Consider the following 21,736-nt stretch of genomic DNA (forward strand, 5'->3'; position numbering starts at 1 on the left):
TTCTGGATATCACTCATATTAATCTAATTCACAATAACAATATTAGTAATCTCTATCACATTTCTCAAATTTAAGTAATCATATTATTCATATGTGTGTGTGTGTGTGTGTGTGTATACATCAGAAAATATATATATACCTAACTACTCTTTATCTCTACCTTCCTCTATATCTTTCATTGTTCTATCTAAACATTTCTTATACATGAACAAATTTAACTCATTCTTTTTGTTGTAATGTTTTTAATTATTATTTTAAATTATACATTTATACTGTGTGTGAACTCATCTTTATCTCATGTTCATCTATATCTTTCTTAGAAATGTTTAGATACAGAACACATTTAACTAAGTTTTTATTTCTATTGATTGAGATTAACATTACTGATAATCTCTATAAGGAGGCAGGTAAACATCCTGTTAGGTTTCTTCCCTTTCCCAGCAGTGGCAAGAAGGCCGCCCTCCCTCCCATCCACCCTCCCTCCAAATCAACCCCGACGGTCAAGTTTAACCCGTCCATCCGCGATCGTCGTCCAAAGGGCCAAAAACCCTCCCGCCCCCTCTCCTTTTCTCCGTCGACCGAAGGCCGCCTTTTCGCCCCACCTGAGGCGGAGGCGCCGGGACTGCCTGACGTCCGGACGGCGGCCACCAACGGGGCTCAAGCACCGGCTGCGGTTCCCCACGGCGCTTCCCCAACCCGGGTCCGCCTGGCAGTCCCCGCCCCGAGGATGAAGACGGAGGAGGAGGAGGAGGAGGCGGCCACAGCTCGGTCCTGTCAAGGCGTTCGCTGCTCGCCGTTAAGCCCACCGCTCGCTCCCCCCGCCTCTGCCCCTCACACCGCGACGCCGGCATCTCACCTGCCGGGGCCTGGCGTCTCCTTCCTCCGTTTGCTCTCCCGTCTGTTTCCCGCCTGGCCGGGACTGGCTCGCTCCTTCGCTCGCGGCCGCCGGGCCGCCACCTCAAGCCAGCCGAGCCCGGCGTCAAGGGCTCCGCGTCGGTTCAAAATCACGCGCCTCGCGCCATTCCGACGCCGCCGCATCCCATAATAAGCCGGCTGACGGCGCCCTGACAACCGACGTCGCGCCTCCTCGTCCCCCGTCTCCGCTCCATTCTCCCGCCTTTCCCTCCCTCAAAAGCTCGCCCGACTTCCGGAGTTGGGCCCGCCCACTTTGTACACGCGAAGCCGCTGGGGTATTGCCTACGAGCACACACGCTCTAGGCGGGTCCGCTCTGTGGTTACGCAGGGTTATTTAAAAAAAAAAAAACACAGACTGAGGCCGACGCGCACGCACGCAAAGACCAGCGCCCGATCCGCTGTAGGCGGATCCGTTTTGTGGTTACGCAGAGGGATTATAAAAGAAAACAAAACAGAGACAGAGGCCGACCCTCATACACTCAAACACCAGCGTCCGATCCGCTCTAGGCGGGCCCGCTCTGTGGTTACGCAGCGGCGTCCCAGCTCGTGCTTGTTTTTCCCACACCCCGTGAGGGACGGGCGAGCAAGATGGCGGCTTCAGTGAGGCAGGAGCTGACCCAGCTCATGAGCTCCAGCGGCTCCCACAAGGACCTGGCGGGGAAGTGAGTGAGGCGGCCTTCACGGCCGTTTTCAGCCCCCCCTCCTAGTTATTGATAGAGGATCGGGCAGGGGTGGGAAGAGATAAAGAAGCCGGAGCGGGTCTCCATCCTGAGGGTCTGGGAAGGCCGGAGTTGGAGTTATGAGCTGAGGGGAAACCCACGGATGGGCCTAGAGGAGAGGGAGTGACTATTTTGGGGGGTTCGGAGCTGGAGACCCTGGTGTTCAGGTCAGTCAGTCTTCCTCAGCCCTTTTTTTTCGGGTTGTAGGGTAATGTACACCCGGCAGAGAATTAAATTTAACGGAATGGTAGGGAGTGATTATTTAGGTGTTTATGATTGGATTTATGTCTCGCCTTTAATTTTTGAAACTTAGGGAGGTTTACATAATAGTCCCTTAACAACAACCCTGTGAGGTAGGCTGGGTTCAGAAAACGTCGTCTTCCCATGCTTTAAGGGGCACTGAAATCCACTGTTTCTAGCTCAGCACCTTAACCACCGCAGCAGACCAATTCTTATAGTATGCTTATAATTTAGTGCAGTACAAACACAGAATAAAACAATGCAAGCAATAATGCACTGCAATCAACTGGAGTATCGATATAAAATAGGAGCCAATTAATAAAAAGATCAAGGCTCTGGTTTTCCCAGTTGCAATGTATGGCTGTGAAAGTTGGACCATAAGGAAGACTGAGCACCAAAGAATGGAGGCCTTTGAACTGTGGTGCTGGAGAAGACTCCTGCGAGTCCCTTGGACTGCAAGGCGATCAAAGCGGTCAGTCCTAGAGGAGATCAACCCTTACTGCTCTTTAGAAGATCAGATCCTGAAAAGGAAACTTCAAGTACTTTGAATGAGAAGGAAGGACTCACTGGAGAAGAGCCTAATGCTGGGAAAGATGGAGGGCAAAAGAAAAAGGGGACGACACAGAATAAGGTGGCTGGATGGAGTCACCGAAGCAGTGTGAGCTTAAATGGACTCCAGAGGATGGTAGAGGACTGGAAGGCCGAAGGAACATTGTCCATGGGATTGCAATGGGTTGGACACGACTTCACAACTAACAACAATAACAATAAAAAGAACCAGGGCCTGTGATATGATTAGATTTTGAGGGAGAGAGTCAATTCAAGGCTGCCAACATACCTAATACTGCTGTCTCCTATTTTCCTCAAATCAACCTTGTGAGGTGGGTTAGGCTGAGTGAGAGGAATTGGCCCAAAGCTCCAGCTGCTTTCCTAAAGCCCAAGACAGGCCTACAATTCACAAGCTTCTGATTTTTTTTTTACACCAGCACATTTACTACACCAAACTGATTATCTCTCTTAATCTCTGTCTATTCAAAGTAAACAGGTGAAAATCTGCTTTAAAGTGATTTCATAGGGGACTGTGAACTAGAAATATTTTAGTGTTTTTAAAAAAAACATGAAATGTATTCATCTGACAATTGGTTGAACCAAGCTGCAGTTCAAGGGCACAATGGGAGATCTGAGTGAAAGGTGTATTCTAGTTAATCCCCAAAACCTAAGCATAATCAGAACTTAGATAGGAGACCATAAAGTATCCCATGTGTAGGCTAGACTGGAAAATGTCTTGTTTTTAAATCCTGGAATAAAGCAATGGCAATTATTTCATTATTGTGGCTAAGAAAACACCATGGATATTAAGTCACCAGAGCTGAGCTTGGCTCAGATAAGACTTGACTTTTTTTGAAGATGGCATTATTGTGGCTAAGAAAACACCATGGATATTAAATCACCAGAGTTGAGCTTGGCTCAGATAAGACTTGACTTTATTTGAAGATGGCAATCCATACTGTTCTTTGGAAGGAAAGATCCTGAAGCTGAAGCTCAAATACTTTGGCCACCCAATGAGAAGAGGAAAAGATCCTGATGTTGGAAAAGATTGAAGGCAAAAGGAGAAAAGGACAGGAGAGGATGAGATGGTTAGATAGGGCCAGCAATGTAATGAACATGAATTAGGCAAACCCTGGGAGACGATGGAGGACTAGGGGTGTCTGGTATTCTGTGTCCATGGGGCCGCAAAGACTTCGACACAACCTAGTGACTGAACAACGAGACTAGCATGAAATCCCATTAGTGTAATATAGGAAGCTTGCAGTAGCAAATCATTTCTATATTTCAGCAAAAAAGAGACGTGAATGTGTTAGCAGTTGAGGGCATCTCTACTTTGGTGGAAAGTGCAGAAGTATGGCAAGTATAAGAAAGATTATATCCAACAGTCTTGCTCAAAAACAAAAAGATATTCCTGAATACCTCTCTATTCTGAAAAACATAACCAATTTTAGATCTGCTGCCCGTCATAAATAACATTCCAAGAAATAAGGAACTGAAGTAAAGGAGACCAGGATAACTTTTATAGGTTAAGAAAAAGCATTTACTTGTATTATCTAAAAATGGGAAGAAATGAAATACAAAGTTCCTATTTGGGATGTAGAGTTAATTGCCATCTATTTTTACAACTTTCTGGCAGGTATCGACAGATACTGGAGAAAGCAATTCAGCTGTCAGGAGTGGAACAACTAGAAGCATTAAAAGCTTTTGTAGAAGCAAGTGAGTTTATTAAACTGCAGTTGGTGTTGCATGACGTTGTTGTACATACTGAACTGCAATCAGGAAAAGGATTTTGAGTGGTACCAAATTATATATTGAACCAGATGTTTACAGAGTTTTGATTTCATTAATAATTAATTAAATTACGCACACTTGGAAATTTTAACAAAATTGAGAGGATTTATTCCTTGATGAGCATTTTTGCATTAGCCTTTGGAATATTACAAAAGAAGCATTATAGAAGAACTGACCATTTAATGGGAACAGCTTTACTATAAACAAAGTGGAGAACTTAACTAAAATCTCTAGCTTTGTATTTATAACTAAACTGAAGTTTTCATAGTTGTTCTTAATAAACACTGAAGTTCTTTGTGGAGTAGATTTATTTGTAATAAAACCCACTTGGATTTAATGCTTGGGATCACAACCCTGTGATGAGTGAAAAACTGACTTTCTAAGTTGCTCTGGCACTTTTTTGTTGTTGTTGGTTTATAGAGAAACACGTTTTAGCAATCTGAATTCTTTATGTAATTTGGCTTCCTTGTTCCTGTGCATGTAATACTTTCCGTTGGGTAAAAAAAGATTCTTTGTTTTTACGATAAGAGTATCTATGTAATTGGGCCACATTTTGTAACTCTGAAATGTAGTTATTTTTGTGTACGGCAGACATGAGATTGGAAGTTCTTGTTCAAGAAAACTACTTAGGACTGGATTGTTAAAAATACATTTTAAAAATACTATGAGAAACACTGCAATAAAATTTCTGAATATTTCTCATAGTGTAAGGCAGGGGTCCCCAAACCTGGCATAGCTGGCTGGAGAATTCTGGGAGTTGAAGTCCACAAGTCTTAAAGTTTCCAAGTTTGAAGACCTCTGGTATAAGGGAATCAGCCTGCACAAAAACATTACTAGAGTTTGAACACCTGAACATCATTATTGTTCTGAATCGCTTGTGTTGTGACAGATTCAGCAGATTCTTCTCTGCCTGCTTCTAGATTATGCAATTTGACATTGTGGTAGCATATCAGCAAAGCTAAATTACAGAATAGATCTCTGGTATGCTGGTGCAGAAATGTTATGTCTCATACAACCATTAGATGGTTCAGAGGCTGAAAACTTTGCCCTGGAAACTGTTGGCTTATTCATTGTTCAGGCTTAAATAAGAAAAATGAATTACGATCAGCGCACTGTTTAAAATGACAATGCAAACATGACGTTATTTCTCTTTGTCTCTTTTGTATTAGTGGTAAACGAAAATGTCAGTTTAGTAATTTCACGCCAGTTGTTGACTGACTTTTGCACGCATCTTCCAAACCTTCCCGATAGTACAGCCAAAGAGATCTACCACTTCACCTTAGAAAAGATCCAACCTCGTGTAATTTCATTTGAGGAACAGGTAAGGACAAGACCTCATGGATAACACCCCCATCCCAGATCAGTGGTGGGATTCAGCCAGTTCGCACCACTTCGGGAGAACCTGTTGTTAACTTTCTCAGCAGTTTGGTGAACTGGTTGTTGGAAGAAATTATTAGGGCAGAAAACCAGTTGTTAAATTATTTGAATCCCACCACTGCCCCAGATCCATACTTTTCCAACAGGAGGGAGCAATTGGTAACTTATGGTACACCTTTAAAATGTGCTTCAGATAATTGTTGGATCATCAACAGATTTTGAAGTGGTTGTCACAAGGAGGGGTGTGCTATGGGGAGAGAGAACTGTAAGTAGGAGAGGAATTAAAAGGCACTCCCCCCCCCCCCTAGCATTTGGGTTTCTATTATATTCAACTATTATTTAGGATAAGTGTTTGCATTGGAAACATTTCACTGGTCACTTAATTAACCACTTATTTTGATTTGCTTCAGCTTTGGAACCAGACTATAACTAGAGATACATAGTTCTCTCAACATGCTTATGCTGCTAAGCAGTTTTGTATTTTGATTTTTTTCCCTTTTAAATTGTTCATACTTTGGTTTGATGCAAGAGGAGACCTCTAAAAGTGTTTTTAAAAGAATTGGAGGAAGAAAATAAGTATTGAATGACTTGCTTCCCATGTAATGATAAAATGTATGTTGTTTTCTTTCTGTGTCATTATGCTTGTTATTGGGTTCTTTGATTGCAATACATTTTCATTCATTCAAAAAAAGGGGGGGGGGAACCCCAGCAAAACTGTCTTGGGATTCACCTTGTTGATGGATTTCATTTTGTAGATCAGCATTGTGTAACTCCTTGTGTTATTTATCTCATTACGTAGATATTTTATGGTTACCGAGGCCATCCATCCTGAAATACATTGAATCCTAGCTAACAGGTTCATTTTTCAGAGATTGGGAGAAAATGCCTGTTCTGCAAATATTTCCTCAATATATTTGTTATGTCAGTGAGGTTCCTGTCAAAATCTACTGGATGGGGGGAAATTGAAACAAGCACAACGGCCCGCTGGAAAATAAACATATTTCTGATAAGATAAATGGGTTGTAGTTTATCCTATGCCTTCACCTCCCTTCTTTCTCCCTCCAGGTTGCTTCGATAAGACAACATCTCGCATCCATTTATGAGAAAGAAGAAGATTGGCGGAATGCAGCGCAAGTGCTGGTGGGGATTCCTCTTGAAACAGGACAAAAGTAAATAGAACAGTTATCCCTTTTTCTTTAACACAAAGTGAACTTCTAAAGTGATGGTGTCTTATTGCTGCTCTCTCACAATATGGTATAGAAACTTAATTGTTTTCAACAGTTGTCTTTGAATCAGAAATGTATCAGTAGTTTCAGCAAGCTTCTAAAAGTCTTATCTCTGTTGGGATCCTTGTGTCTTTTAAATGTCAAGTGTTTATGTCAAAATGCTTATCTCAGCCAATGGCCACACGAGACTGATCTTTGGAGACTGACCTTTGGAGGGTGAAGTGAGTTTGATTTAATTACTGCAGTACTTATCTGTAAGATCATCTAGGGAGTATTTACACAATAAAAGAACTCAAAAATGTCTTCCAAAAGGCAAACTACACCTGTGTGCCTCCCTTAAAAAGTTAGCTAGGAGCTAACTTGAGGATATTTTTACTTTAGGTAATACTTAAAACTGAGCTATTTAGTAATAGGATAGTGCTGTATTCCTGATTATAAAAGGATGCAATTTGCCAGCTGCATTTTAATAGCCTGTTTCCTTCAGCTACTTTAATGAAGCTATGGATTTGTCCCTTGAAACTTCTAGTCTACATCTTGCTCCTTATTTAAAACAACACTCTGAAGGCTTTGTGCTGTGTTTTGTTGTTAGTACACTAGGTTTTTGTTTAAGATTTGTGGCCATTTAGTTGGTGGTTGAATGTGATTTAGATACAGCCAATAAACATTCAGTTCCATCCAGTCACCCTGACTCTGTCCCAAAAGAGGGGGGGGGTGTTACAGGATTGTAAAAAGGGAGTTAATGATAGGGTGGATGAAAAACAATTTGAACAGAGACTGTTATCAGAAATCAATTCTTGCAAAGTTGTCATTAGCATATGAAACCGTCTTTTTTAAAAACCTGAATAGATATTTCTCAGATTGGGGGGGGAGGGGGAGGACAACAGGACCAGGGATCACCAGGGACTTTAAATGGCTCTGCTAGGCATCTTGCATCAATCTGGAAAGAAATTAGCAAACCAGAGTATAATTAGGCAAAAGTCTTCAGTCTGGGCTTCAATCGAAGAGAACAGTTTCTCTTCCCCCCAAGCTATTCATTTTTCTTGGAAGAGGTTTCCCCCTATTCAGTCATGGTAGAGTGTGAAATTGCCATCAATTGTTGAACACAACCATCCCCAATTTTTTATTCGTACAATTCTGCATGCTTTATTGTGAAATCTGGCAGGCTGTTCAAATCTACTTGCAAAAAAGTGTGATCCTGCTCAAATATGGGACTGAAACTCCGTCTTTTTCCCTCACTATTCAAGGCAGTACAATGTGGATTACAAACTGGAAACTTATCTGAAAATTGCGCGACTTTATCTGGAGGATGATGATCCCGTTCAAGCTGAGGCTTATATAAATAGAGCATCCCTTCTTCAAAATGAATCGACCAATGAGCAGTTACAAATTCATTATAAGGTAAAATATAATGGGTTTGGTTTTGTGTGTAATAGCAATAGCACTTAGACTTATATACCGCTTCATAGTGCTTTACAGCCTTCTCTAAGTGGTTTAGAGAGTCAGCCTATTGCCCCTCAATAATCTGGGTCCTCACCCACCTTGGAAGGAGGGAAGGTCAACCTTGAGCCTGGCGAGATTTGAACTGCCAGATTGCAGGCAGCTGGCAGTCAGCAGAAGTAGCCTGCAGTACTTCACTCTAACCACTGCGCCACTGTTATGCTAGATTATAACAAAACTATTAATATTTATGACTCCTGCATGCAAAGTTATGACTTATTTGTATAATATGCTCTCAGGGTGGTCTGTTGTAGGTATAAGAGCATGTGCTGTATCAACAAGATATTGAGAAATATCCTTTAGGTCTAAAATTGTCCAGTGATCCATATTCCTTCCCTCGGCAGTAATAATAATAATTGGTGGTAGAGCTGATAAAGACAAAGGTTCACAAAATGTCCTGCTGACAAATTTTATCTCCACAGTCTCTTTTTCTTTTATGCTGCTCTGAACGGATGACTTAAATGGCAGCTGCAGCATCCTCAGTGAGATATATTTCATAATATCCAAACTGAGCAGGACAAATGAGTTTCAATTAATTGTGGTTGTTCAATATAACTTTTGTTTTAAAAATAGCACCGACGGATTTGATTGCCATTGAAATGCTATTCTGCAACATTAGAAATTTTGGCAGCCCAAACGATTTTTGGTGATACGTTTTTCCTTGTTCCAGGTATGCTACGCTCGTGTTCTTGACTACAGAAGGAAATTTATTGAAGCTGCCCAAAGATATAACGAGCTTTCTTATAAAAGCATAGTCCACGAAAGTGAGCGGCTCGAAGCCCTGAAGCACGCCTTGCATTGTACGATCTTAGCCTCAGCAGGTAAAATGATAGGTGAAGTTTTAACGTATTTTTCGGGGTATAAGATGCTCCGAAGTATAAGACGCTCCTTATACAACAATGGGGGGGGGGGGATCTGCCTCTGCCTCCCAGCAATTTGCCTCCTTGCAGCAAACAGTACAGAAGATATACACTGTTTGTTGTATTGCATTTCAGACTATACTTGTACAGATGCTGTTAAAATTGATGTGGCTTTCTGGAAGTATACATTGTTCTTTGCTATTTAAAAGAAGATACCATAGCACTGGGCCTCTTCAGATCAAGCATTTATTTTAAAAAGCTTCATTTTGTTGTCTAGAACAATAATAAAGCAGTCTTTAAAAAATAAGTCTACTAATTTGAACATTCTATAGGCATTTATAGTTATTGACTTACCTCCTTGCAGCAAACAGCCTGTTTCAGTTTAGCCTGAAGAAGAAGAAGAAAAATCTGCCTTGGTAGTCCTTGATTTGCGACAGTTCATTTATTGAACGTTGCAAGTTAATATGGCACTGGGAAAAAAAGTGATTTATGACCATTCCCATGGTGACGTGATTTACATTCGGCTACTTGACTACTGACTCACACTTATGAATGGTTGCAGTGTCTCGGGGTCATCAGATCACCTTTTGCAACCTTCTGAGAAAGCCTAGTCAATGGGGAAGCCAGATTCATTTAACAGCCGTGTTACTAACTAAACAACTGCCGTGATTCACTTAGCACATGTGGCAAGAAAAGTTGTTCAATGGGGCAAAACTCACATAACAAATTTGTCGCTTAGCAACATAAATGTTGGGCTCAATTTTTGTAAGAAAGGACTATCTGTAAAGTGACTGTAATGGGGAACACATTGAGAGACACTGCGAAGGTTGTAAATGAGATCAGTCGCAATGTTGTTTATCATCGCTTTTGTAGCCGTGAACGGCTGCTATCTGAGACAGCCGCTAAACAAGGGGTATCTGCAATTGTGTCCCAACTAATCAGCATGATGGCCTCTTTTCTTAACCACAAGGTCATGTCGGACAGACAGATTGAAGTTTGAGATTGACAAACAAATCCGGTGTATTTTTTAAAAAAAATCTATTGCAGATTTTACATGTTGTGTCTGGGTTGTGTTGTGGCCCATCGGCTGCCAGCAGAGCTAGCAGCAGAGTCAGGCGAGGGGGAGGTTGAGTGGGAATCTGGGCTGGCTTCGGAGCCTTTGGAAAGCTCTGATGAGGAAGTAGGATCAGGGGCAGATGCAGAGCCGGGGTCTTCCGTCCTCCCCGAGATAGAGAGGCAGCTGTTTTCGGGATCTGAGCTGAGTGAGGGGGAAGGAATAGGTAGGGCCCATTCCAGGTGTGCGTAAGCATAGAGAGGAAAGGAGAGGAGAGCAACGGAAAGCAATAAGCCGGCTCTCGGGGGGGGGGGGGGAGAAGATGTAGATGCTAGCCAGCCCCTCCCTGGCTGGGAAATAAATCAGGGTTTTGGAGTCTCCCAACCATTAATTTTCCAGTGTACGACGATCCATGTTGGATTCCTTTGCCAAAACCAGGTTTGTCGGGACTGATTGCTCTGAATTTGAGGTGCCAATGGAGCCTCCCTGCTGGGAAATAATAGGGCCGATGTGAACAGAGACTGTTCCTGCCCTGACTTAAATCAAAAATAGTTTGTGTTAACTTGTGAGCAAGCAGTTTCTTATTGCTTGTGAAGGCTGGGTCAGAAGAGGTTGGAGAAGTTAACCTTATTCTTACTGTGTTTCAGGACAGCAGCGCTCCCGAATGTTAGCCACCCTCTTCAAGGATGAAAGATGCCAGCAGCTTGCAGCCTATGGCATACTGGAGAAAATGTACCTTGACAGAATTATAAGGGGAAACCAGCTGCAAGAGTTCGCTGCCATGCTCATGCCCCATCAGAAAGCAACAACGGCTGATGGTACTTTGCCTAGTATGGTCTAGTATGGTGCATCATATTTGAAATATTGAATAATATGTTAATCATTCCTCATAATTTCCTCATATTATTATTGAATAATATGTTAATCATTCCTCATAATTTCCTCGTTGACTACTTGGGCAATGTTATACATTGACACTGTTAGACTTGCTACCGCTTAAACCTCTAAATACAAATGATTTGGCTCCATTTGTTGAGAAAGGTATAATTTTATTAGAAGTCAAGTGCATCGCACTAATCCATAGCCAGAACTGAGAAGCGTGCGCCGAAAATCCCCGAATTAAAACTATTCCATCCCTTAACTGCCACCCATTGCTGATTCCCCCCCCCCCCAATTTACCTCATTCAAGCAAGATGTTTTCAGAATGGTCATTTCAAGCATAGGTGGTATGCAGCTGTTGTGGCCCGCCAGCAGTCAGTGGAACTGGCAGCAGATTCGGACAGTGAGGAGGTTGGGGAGCAACATGGGCCAGTCCTGGAGTCTGGGGAAGGCTCGGACGGGGGCTCTGTGTCAGAGGCGCAGAGAGAGCCAGAGCCGTATGCCAGTTATCAGCTGCCTTCAGAGACAGTGAGACAGCAGTGAGGCAGATGAACAGCTGGAGCCTGTTCCCAGTGTGCGCATGCACAGAGTTCCCAGACGAAAAGGACAGGTAAAGAACGGTTCGACTTGGGAGTCAGGCCATGGGTGGATGATAAATGTCCCCTCCCAGAGGAAATAAAAGAGGAGCGAAAGGGGAGTGGAGTTTGCAGGAGACAATTAGTTTGCTTAATTGGTTTGTAACTCCGAGATTCCTGGCCAGGTTTTGGAGATATCAGCCTGTCAGCTCTCCAAGCCAAACAAGTGACTGTAAATCCTCTCGAAAGACTTTACTAGATGTGAATGAGCAGAATTCACAGTAAATTAATAAAAGGGGTTTTTGTCGGGACAAGGAGTTTGCGTTTGCGTCTCGGGAAGCGTCGGTCAGAACAGCAGCTGTTTTCCTTCTCCCAGCCAGGTGACCTTGAAGCAGCTGGAGATGGGCTGGGGGGTGGAATACAGCAGTCATTTTTGTTTTTCCCCAAGCATTCCCCCCTCCCATTCCCCCTCCCCAGAGTTCATGGTAGTGAAGCAGAAGCAAGTGTTAAGGTGGCAGCTGACAGATGCACTGGCAACATGCATTATTAGATTCAGATGAATACCAAACCGGTTGCCTGACGCAAACAGGGATTCTGTCCTAAATGACAAACTTCCAGGGTATTGAAGGCCACCAAAAAGTAGGCGATGAATCCAGAAAGGAAAATTCTGTATTTTTGTTCTCACGCTTACGTATATGAAAAATAGGACAGATTGCCCTATCTATCCTATTTTTCATATACGTAAATGTGAGAACAAAAATACAGAATTTCCCTTTCTGGATTTAAGGATGGAATTGCATGACTGACTGGTCTGTCCGTAGAATAGAAAGTTCTGGAGGCAGGAATGTTGTTTGGCATGCTTTGGAAGATTATGGAATCTTCTCTAATGCCTGCTCAGAATGTTCCGTGCTTTTCAACGGGAGCTCACTCCATTATGCGGTACTAGGGATTCAAACTATCGACCTTTCTGATCGACAAGTTCAATGTCTTAGCCACTGAGCCACCGCGTCCCTGAAGAATCAGGAGTGCAAGTTAAATTCCAGCCACTCTCGCTCTCCTGTCGGAAGCACTGAGGCACTTCCGGGTTGAAAGATTAGCCAGTGACATCATTGTTGCCTAGGCGATGCCTGGCTGGGGGGGGGTCCTTTCATGTCTCTGTTAAATTGGCCCCTGAAGTGGTAGCCACCTATCTTACCCACAGTCACCCGCTTTTGAACTGCTGGGTTGGCAGGAGGTGGAGCAAATGACGCAAACTTGTTCCATTACGCGGCATCACGTGGATCTCAAAATTCCTTCCAGTTAAGATGTATCACTCTTGCCTACACACAATAATCTAGTCAAGTAACAGTCATCACTAAACTGGCACTGGATAAGAACCCATAGAACTCAAGGGCTGGACTCTGATTGCTTATGGGAACGCCTCCAGACTGATTCCTCTCTTGACTCTGCCCCAGGCTCTGTGTCTTCTACAAATAGGTACAAATTCTGTATATTCAATTTAACAGACATTTGGATTTAACGGACTCCCATCTTCTCAAATGAACTGTTCATTGGAAATTTCACTGTACTAATATATACCTGTTCCTTTCTATTTTTTTTCCTTAACACATACATACGCATATATTATTGGCATATGTATTGTATGCATTATGTATATTTACATCTTTTGTAGCTAAACATGTAGCTGATCCATATTTTTTTTCCCCCTCCTTAGGTTCTAGTATTTTGGACAGAGCTGTCATTGAACATAATTTGCTATCTGCAAGCAAACTATATAACAACATTACCTTTGAAGAACTTGGAGCTTTATTAGAAATACCTGCAGCCAAGGTATGCATATTCCAGGGATTCATTCATTCTTTTGCTAAACTGTAAATTGTGATGCCGACTCTTTGAGAGTCAGGTGATGGAAGCAGCATTACGGTTGAGTTTATATAAGAAATTGCAAAGACCTGGACCCTAAATTGAATTGATTTTAAGAACTAACAACACTGAAGGAAAACTGGACCTATTATAGAGATGCAAAGACAAAAAAGATACACAATGTATTCTTGTTGCTATATTATTATAATTTGGAATGATATGTGTTCTGACCACCACCCCCCTCCATATGCCGAGGCACTCCAAGACAAGATTACTGCTAGACAATTTATTCACAGTAAATTAACACACTGACAAGACCTGGGCAGCAATCCAGACTTCCAAGATAAGAAATACACCCAAGAGCTTCTCCAGCATTGGTATATTAGTTGAATCCTGCAAACAGCCTCCTTCCAAAGTCTCTCCTTATATACTCTCTTAGGAGGAGCCTAATTACAACCACCTGGATCCAATTATCTTCTGTATCTGCGTGGTTGCTCTCGGCGTTTATCTGCCTGCCTTTGCCTGGCATCCGGGACCAACTCCCTTAGCTCCTCCCCACTGCTCCAAGGCCTGATGTCATGGGCACACTCCCTTTGGCTTTCACCGCTGCTCCATGCCTCAGGCACCTCCTGGTGGCCAACCAGCCTCTCTGGTCCCTGCTCGGAGTCTGAACCCTGTCCAGGGTCCTCCACATCTTCCAGAGCCCACTCATAGGGCCCCTCGCTGTCAGAGTCTGTTTGCAGCTCCAACGGCTCCTGCTGGACCACAACAGATATCGTATGCTTTTTCCCATATTTTCCAAGCATACATTCCATATTTTGGAAAAAGTATTTCAGTCAAGTTTTTGTGTTCCCATTTTTAATGTTAGAATGTAACAATCCTATTCATTGGACCTGTTACTTGTCAGCAAACAGTTGCATAATTTTTCTTAAATTGCACTGTAATGTAAGTCTCACACACCCCCACTCAGAGGTCCTGAGATTAATCTTGGGACTTGCTTGGATTGTTTTCTGATTTTTTTTTTAGCTCTGTATTCCACCTTTTATTGAGGAGCTCAAGGTGAAGACCAGCATTTTTGAGCGGCAGCTTCAATATACTGGCTGGGGAATTCTGGGAATTAAAAGTCCACATATCTTACTGTTGCGGAGGTTGAGAAACAGAGCTGCCAGCGGGATTTACAGCAGATTCAGACAGAGAGGAGGTTGGGGAGGAACATGGGCCAGTCCTGGAGTCTGGGGAAGGCTCTTATGAGGGCTCTGAGTCAGAGGCAGAGAGGGGGCGAGAGCCGTATGCCAGTTATCAGCTGCCTTTAGAGTCAGACATCAGTGAGGCAGATGAACATCTGGAGCCTGTTCCCAGTGTGCGCATGGGCAGAGTGGCCAGACGAAGGGAACAGCTAAAGAACAGGGGTCAAATCGGGAGTAAAGCCACAGGTGGACGATGAATGGCCCCTCCCAGAGGAAATAAAAGAGGAGCGGAAGGGGAGTGGAGTTTGCAGGAGACGATTAGTTCGCTTAATTGGTTCGTGACTCTCGGAGACTCTTTGCCACGTTTTGCAGATATCGGCCTGGCAGCTCTCCAAGCCAGATAAGGTCTGTGACTGTAAATCCTCCCTTGAAAGACTTTGCTGGATGTGACTGAGCAGAATTCACAGTAAATGAATAAAAGGATTTTTTGTCGGGACAAAGAGTTTGCTTCTCGGGAAGCCTCGGTCAGAACAGGAGCTTGGAGTTCTTCAAATCTAACCCTTTGCTTAGGCAGGAAACCCTATACCATTTCAGACAAATGGTTGTCCAATCTCTTCTTTAAAAGTTCCAGTAAATTAGATACCTTCACATACATGTTCTAAAAACCATATCAGGACTGGCCTGTTTCGTTCAAGTGAAGCTGATGTGCTACTTGGTTTTGTTTTTCAGGCAGAAAAGATAGCCTCCCAGATGATAACCGAGGGACGCATGAATGGCTTCATTGATCAAATAGATGGAATAGTCCACTTTGAAAGTAAGTTTGGCTCTAGGTGACTCTTTTAGTGCAACCAGCTAAATTTCCTCCAGATGAACATGTGGCAACTAGAGAGGGTTGGCTGAGGATTCCTCCCGCATCAGCCGATGTGCCTAGAAGCTTTTGTGCATTCAGTGGAGCAGGCAGACAAAATGGGCACAGCCTGACCCAATGCATTTCCGTGTTGTTTGTGAAGGAACACACCAGCAGTTTCCTCCGTGGGCAGAAGGAGCATAACAGTATCTCTTCTGCCAGACCAAACAATAGGAGGCAATATTGTTTACCAGCTTGCTAAACTCTTGTGTTAAAAATACAGGCAGTTCTCAATGTATGACTGTAATAGAACCCAAAATTACAGTCGTGAGCCATGCCGGTCGTTAAGCAGGTTATCATGTGACTGGTGCATTTTTCTGGCTTTTTTTGCAGTAGTTGTTAAGCAAATGGGTGGGGTTTTGTGGCTGTTGGAAACAGATAGTAAAACGCCTGTTTCCAGCAAAAGACGTCATAAATTGCATTCAGGTAACCATGGGTTGCTGCAAACGTAAATGTGGACCATTTGGCAAGTGCCAAAATGCAATCATGAGACTACAGGGTTGGGCAGCCGTCAGAACTTGGAATCTGGGTCATAAGTATCTTTTCGGGGATCTGCCATAACTCAGAACATTCTCTGAGCAACCGGTTATAAAGTGAGGACTACCTATAAGTACCGTGTTTCCCCGAAAATAAGACAGGATCTTGTTTTCTTTTGGCCCCCAAAATAGCAATAGCAGTAGACTTATATACCGCTTCATAGGCCTTTCAGCCCTCTCTAAGCGGTTTACAGAGAGTCAGCATATTGCCCCCAACAATCTGGGTCCTCATTTTACCCACCTCGGAAGGATGGAAGGCTGAGTCAACCCTTAAAATAAGCACTTGGCCTTATTTTCGGGGAGGTCTTATTATTTTTGAGGTGCAGGAGGCGACGAGCGTGGTGACCTCTTGGCTGCTGCTGTGTTGCAATATTTTCAGGGGAGGGCTTATTTTAGCACATGCGCTCAAAAGTCTGATTGGGCTTATTATCCAGGGAGGTCTTATTTTCAGGGAAACGGCAATTAAGCATCTAGACATCATTTTATGTAAGGCTATAACTTGGAGTAGAGATACATAACTTTCATTTGGAAATAATGAAAGTTTGAAAAAGTCTATTTTCCAAACCTTGGATGACTTAATAAATAATTGCCTTAATAGAGATCTTGCATTTGTGTTATAACACCTGTCAGTGATTCCTCCTTCAACCCCTAGATGGCAGTCTAGATACAGTGGAAGTGCTGTAAATGTCCTGTTCTAAATTATCCAGAATATGCTTGTCATATATAAGAAACTCCATTTATCAGAATGAAGGTTATTACAAGCATGAAACTTCTGCTGTTGTTTATTTTATGTACTTTTTAAATATTTGCTAATGCTTGTCATATATAATAAACTGCATTTATCAGAATGAAGGTTACAAGCATGAAACTTCTGCTGTTGTTTATCTTATGTACTTGTTTTTTTATTTTAGCACGGGAAGCCTTACCAACGTGGGACAAACAGATCCAGTCGCTTTGCTTCCAAGTTAACAATCTTTTGGAGAAGATAAGTCAGACCGCCCCGGAATGGACAGCACAAGCTATGGAAGCTCAAATGACTCAATAGACTTTCAACTTCTCCCCCACACCCCTTCTTTGGATGTTTTTTTTTCTAAAAAAAAAATGTGAAATAAACCTAGGAAATTGAACTTCTGGCTTTGGTTCTACTTGTTGCTCTTAAGAACCGTGATAGTGGCACAGCCTGAGCATTATTTTAAGCTGTAATTTAAAGAGATGAATGTGTTTAAGTTTTATATTAAAATTTTGGTTGCCATGTAACTTTGTGGAATGTTTGTGTGTTGTGAAAAATTGAAATTCCATTCTCTTTAGATACAGTTGCTCCAATAAAGATGGGATGGAAATTGAGCAGTTACTTGGTATCTGGATACTTCATTTCCTGCATTTTTATTGGTCCTTACCAAAAAAAATAAACTGTTTAAAAGCTGTTAAGCATTAAAATGTAAGACTTGGCATTTATCTAACAGATGCATATTTTCCTGTAAAGTTTGAGAATAGTTTAGACCCATAGAAGTTTGAGAATACATCCAAGTCATAATGAGCCAAAAATGAAATTGAATAACAATCAGTGTTTAATCTTTGATCAAGGTTTAAAGACATGATGGTCAGTTGTTCCTAAAATACCCCTAGGATATGCAGGGAAGAACTACAGAGACGTGTATGTTTTAGCCTCCAGTCCCCTAATCATCTTTGTTGCTCTTCTCTGCACTCTTTCCAGAGTCTCCACATCTTTTCTACATCATGGCTACCAAAACTGAATGCAGTATTCCAAGTGTGGCCTTACCAAGGCCTTATAAAGTGGTATTAACACTTCACGTGATCTTGATTCTATCACTCTATTTATGCAGCCTAGAACTGTGTTGGCTTTTTTGGCAGCTGCTGCCCACGACTGGCTCATATTTAAATGGTTGTCCACTAGGACTATAAGATCCCTTTCAGAGTTACTACTACTGGACAAGGTACCACCTATACTGTACCTGTGCATTTCGTTTTTGTTGCCTAAATGTAGAACCTTACTCTTTTCACCATTGAATTTCATTTTATTAGATAGTGCCCAATGTTCAAGTTTGTCAAGATCCTTCTGTATCTTAAGCCTGTCTTCTGGAGCATTGGCTATTCCTGCCAGCTTGGTGTCATCTGCAAATTTGATGAGTTCCCCATTTATTCCCTCATCCAAATAATTGATGAAGATGTTGAAGAGTACTGGGCCTAAAACAGAGCCTTGGGGTACTCCACTGCATACTTCCCTCCATGTAGATGCAGTTCCATTGAGGACTACACGTTGAGTGCGATTGGTCAGCCGGTTACGAATCCATCTGGTGGTGATGCTGTCTAACCCACATCCTTCTACTTTATCTAGTGGTAGGTTATGGTCTACCTTATCAAATGCCTTGCATTTGTCTTCAAAGAAAAAACTGAAAGTCCAGTTGCCTTTTGAAAAAAAAAAAGCACCTTTGTGGCAACTGTGACCTAGAGAATCTCCACAGACATACCTTATTCCAGTGTTTCTCAACCTTGGCAACTTGAAGATGTCCGGACTTCAACTCCCAGAATTCCCCAGCCAGCGAATGCTGGCTGGGGAATTCTGGGAGTTGAAGTCCGGACATCTTCAAGTTGCCAAGGTTGAGAAACACTGCCTTATTCTATAGGACAGGTAATGATAGCTTTATGATCCAGAGTCAAAGTTCCACCTTCCCCTCCCCTGTAGTTATGTGATTGCTTATATTTGCAGCTGTTTGCATCTTCCTGTGATCACATGACTGATTAGCATTGCAGTTTGCAGTAAATAGCATTTACTTCCTCCTTCATTGTAAGCTGAGGGCTACCTGTATTTACCTGACCTCATACTAATCAAAGCAGTGATGAAATACGGGCAAAGAAATTGCTTGGGACTCTAGCCAGTAGTCCTTGGAATCTGATATAAATCTTGAAGTACATTTATTCTGGTCTAACTGTAAGAGTACACAATGATTTTTTTTCCCTGGCATTTAGCTGAAAGTAATTTCAAGGTCAAAGTAACTGCCTCCAGATGGACCATATGCATTCCATTCCCACATTCCCACACAGAAAAGTAATCAGGCAGGAAATGCACAGGAGAACCACACACCTAATTGTTACCTGTACTTAACCTACCTTCTGTGAGGGGAGAAAATATTCTTTGGAAAGTTGCAGGTAACCGGCCTTAGAGTAAGCTTGCAGGCCTCACTGTTCCAAAGTTTTAAACTAGCATCATTACAAAATGTACCAGGCTAATATTTCCAAATGTGCTGACGTGTTGCATTTTCTGCAAAGTTTGTACTCGATATGGATATATTTAGAGCAGGAGGAGTGAGATGGTGGGAAATGAGGAACTGAAAGTAACCAGTGTCTGAGAACTTCAAATGTACACGGGTGTTTGCAGAGAATGGTGGTCAGTAAGGCAGAACAAGAAATAGCAATAGCAATAGCAGTTAGACATATACCGCTTCATAGGGCTTTCAGCCCTCTCTAAGCGGTTTACAGAGTCAGCATATTGCCCCCACAGTCTGGGTCCTCATTTCACCCACCTCGGAAGGATGGAAGGCTGAGTCAACCTTGAGCCGGTGAGATTAGAACCGCTGAGCTGCAGATAACAGTCAGCTGAAGTGGCCTGCAGTACTGCACCCTAACCACTGCGCCACCTCGGCTCTTAGTGAGTTGTGAAATGTGTGCAGAAAAGTATAAAAAGATTGTCTTGGGAAGAGATCATGCCATAGCTAATCCTTGCTGGATTCAGCTATGATAGTGGACCTTATTGCAATAAGATGCGAATTTAAATAATGTCACGTTTGCTATTCATGTTCAAAAATTGTTCGTGAAACAACATACCTCTGATCTTAAAGTAAGATCTATTGCCTGTGCTTGCTTGTGGTTTTCCTTTGCTTTTTTTTTTATATTAGGGAATTTTTTATAACACTTCAAAGCTACCTTTTATTGTGTGCATTGTGTTCCACAAAGTTTGATGTTGGATACCGCAGAAATTATCATTTCCTAACGAGTGAGAGTAGTTCAAAATACCTCCAAGCTTTAAACTCAGCACTGGGAAAAACACTGTTCAATTAGAATTACTTTTATTTAGAATTAGTTTTATTCTTGCCAGTAGGTTTCAAGCTTGCTAAAGGAAGATGGAACTAGATTTTTGAATAAACCACAATTACTGGGTTAGCACAATAATCATAAGCCATAGGATATGATTTACAAACACAAATAATTTTGTGAACGCAAATATGCTAAATCAAAATCCAGCCAATAGCTTTTTTGTTGTTAGTTGTCAGGTCGTGTCTGACCCATCGCGACCCCCATGGACCATGTTCCTCCAGGCCTTCCTGTCCTCTACCATTCTCTGGAGTCCATTTAAGCTCACGCCGACTGCTTTGGTGACTCCATCCAGCCACCTCATTCTCTGCCGTCCCCTTCTTCTTTTGCCCTCAATTGTTCCCAGGATGAGGCTCTTCTCCAGTGAGTCCTTCCTTCTGATTAGGTGGCCAAAGTCTTTGAGTTTCCTCTTCAGGATCTAAAGAGAAGTCAGAGTTGATTTCCTCTAGGATTAACCGGTTTGATCGCCTTGCAGTCCAAGGGACTCGCAGGAGTCTTCTCCAGCACCATAGTTCAAAGACCTCGATTCTTTGGCGCTCAATCTTCCTTATGGTCCAACTTTCACAGCCATACATTGCAACTGGGAAAACTTTTATTCCCCGCAAATGTGATGTTGTGGTCATCAGAATTAGATTTGTCCAACACCAATATCATTTAGGGCTATCAGTTTTTTTTCAGGTTCTTTCAGACGTGTTGACCTGATGTTCAAAAGCAAAACCCACAATAGTACTGTATATTCAAAAATGCTCCCAGGTTCCTGTGCATAGGATTGTATTTTAATTTGGTGCCATTCTCTTTCCTTATATTTATAGGTTCTTACCTGTACAGGGGAATTAGGAAACACAGAATTCTTTGGCTCAAGATAAAATGACAGAATTACCATTTCGATGCACAAAGGAGAAAAGTCATTCCAATTTATGAGAACAGTAACAAATTTGAACATCCTATATAGTGGAGTGTGATAGATTTCAGGTGTAAATTAATACACGCAGTTGTTTATCAATATACTTTTTCTTTCTTCTGAAGTTGGCTGCCGAAACAAAAGTACAGAAGTTAGAAAACCAGAAGCCTGTTGTTGTTGGGGGTTTTTTCTTGGCAAAAACCTTGTTTCCTAAATCTAAACCCGTAGCAGCAACACCTTTTAATTTCTATTCTGCAGCTGGTTTGACTTACTCAAAAGAAAATCTGACAAGTATGGAGCCTGCCCGTTACAATCATATGTCGTAATAGTCTTAAAATGGGTCGGTCACATGACCAATCTTAATTCTATCACCTTTTTTACGGTGGTCATTAAGGGAATGCAGCACTCGTAAAGCGAATCCCACAGTCATTAAGCAAACCGCTGTTTTGATAGGGGTGCAGTTTTGCCGTAAACGAAACGCAGCCATGTCGTTGACTGCATGAAGAAGGGAGCTGCCCATTGGAACTTCTAATCTGGGTTGCCGTCCTCT

At 42.3% G+C, this 21,736-nt stretch overlaps 2 protein-coding genes across 4 annotated transcripts in view; one reads left to right on the forward strand and one right to left on the reverse strand.

Moving 5' to 3' along the window:
- The window catches only part of LIN54 (lin-54 DREAM MuvB core complex component), a 36,629-nt gene extending 35,532 nt beyond the window's left edge, over window positions 1–1,097 (reverse strand). Inside the window, exon 1 of the mRNA XM_087724035.1 lies at window positions 857–1,097. The gene's annotated coding sequence lies outside the window, so the exon portion shown is untranslated. The remainder of the gene's footprint in view (window positions 1–856) is intronic.
- Window positions 1,098–1,422: 325 nt separating this feature from the next.
- COPS4 (COP9 signalosome subunit 4) lies at window positions 1,423–17,526 on the forward strand. Of its 3 annotated transcripts, none has more exons than XM_087724037.1 (10): window positions 1,423–1,577; window positions 4,060–4,139; window positions 5,384–5,535; window positions 6,657–6,760; window positions 8,062–8,215; window positions 8,985–9,135; window positions 10,876–11,058; window positions 13,397–13,512; window positions 15,462–15,546; window positions 17,087–17,526. In XM_087724037.1, the coding sequence occupies exons 1-10, from the start codon at window positions 1,504–1,506 to the stop codon at window positions 17,218–17,220; spliced, it is 1,233 nt and encodes a 410-aa protein (XP_087580163.1). In that variant the 5' UTR covers window positions 1,423–1,503; the 3' UTR covers window positions 17,221–17,526. The 3 variants fall into 3 exon arrangements, with proteins under 3 accessions (XP_087580163.1, XP_087580164.1, XP_087580165.1); XM_087724038.1 differs by having other exon boundaries at window positions 10,876–11,046; XM_087724039.1 differs by lacking the exon at window positions 1,423–1,577 and adding an exon at window positions 1,639–1,801.
- Window positions 17,527–21,736: the final 4,210 nt, after the last annotated feature.

The sequence above is a fragment of the Thamnophis sirtalis genome, unplaced genomic scaffold, assembly GCF_051295495.1.
Source record: "Thamnophis sirtalis isolate CommonGarterSnake01/CBP01778 unplaced genomic scaffold, rThaSir2_p1.2 scaffold_10, whole genome shotgun sequence".
NCBI lineage: Eukaryota > Metazoa > Chordata > Lepidosauria > Squamata > Natricidae > Thamnophis > Thamnophis sirtalis.

Bases quoted from the DNA above. Each gene is read 5' to 3' on its own strand.
- COPS4 (XM_087724037.1), top strand. From the start codon at position 1,504: ATGGCGGCTTCAGTGAGGCAGGAGCTGACCCAGCTCATGAGCTCCAGC. The intron at 1,578-4,059 runs GTGAGTGAGGCG...ACTTTCTGGCAG, and splicing joins CACAAGGACCTGGCGGGGAA to GTATCGACAGATACTGGAGA. The intron at 8,216-8,984 runs GTAAAATATAAT...TCCTTGTTCCAG, and splicing joins AGTTACAAATTCATTATAAG to GTATGCTACGCTCGTGTTCT.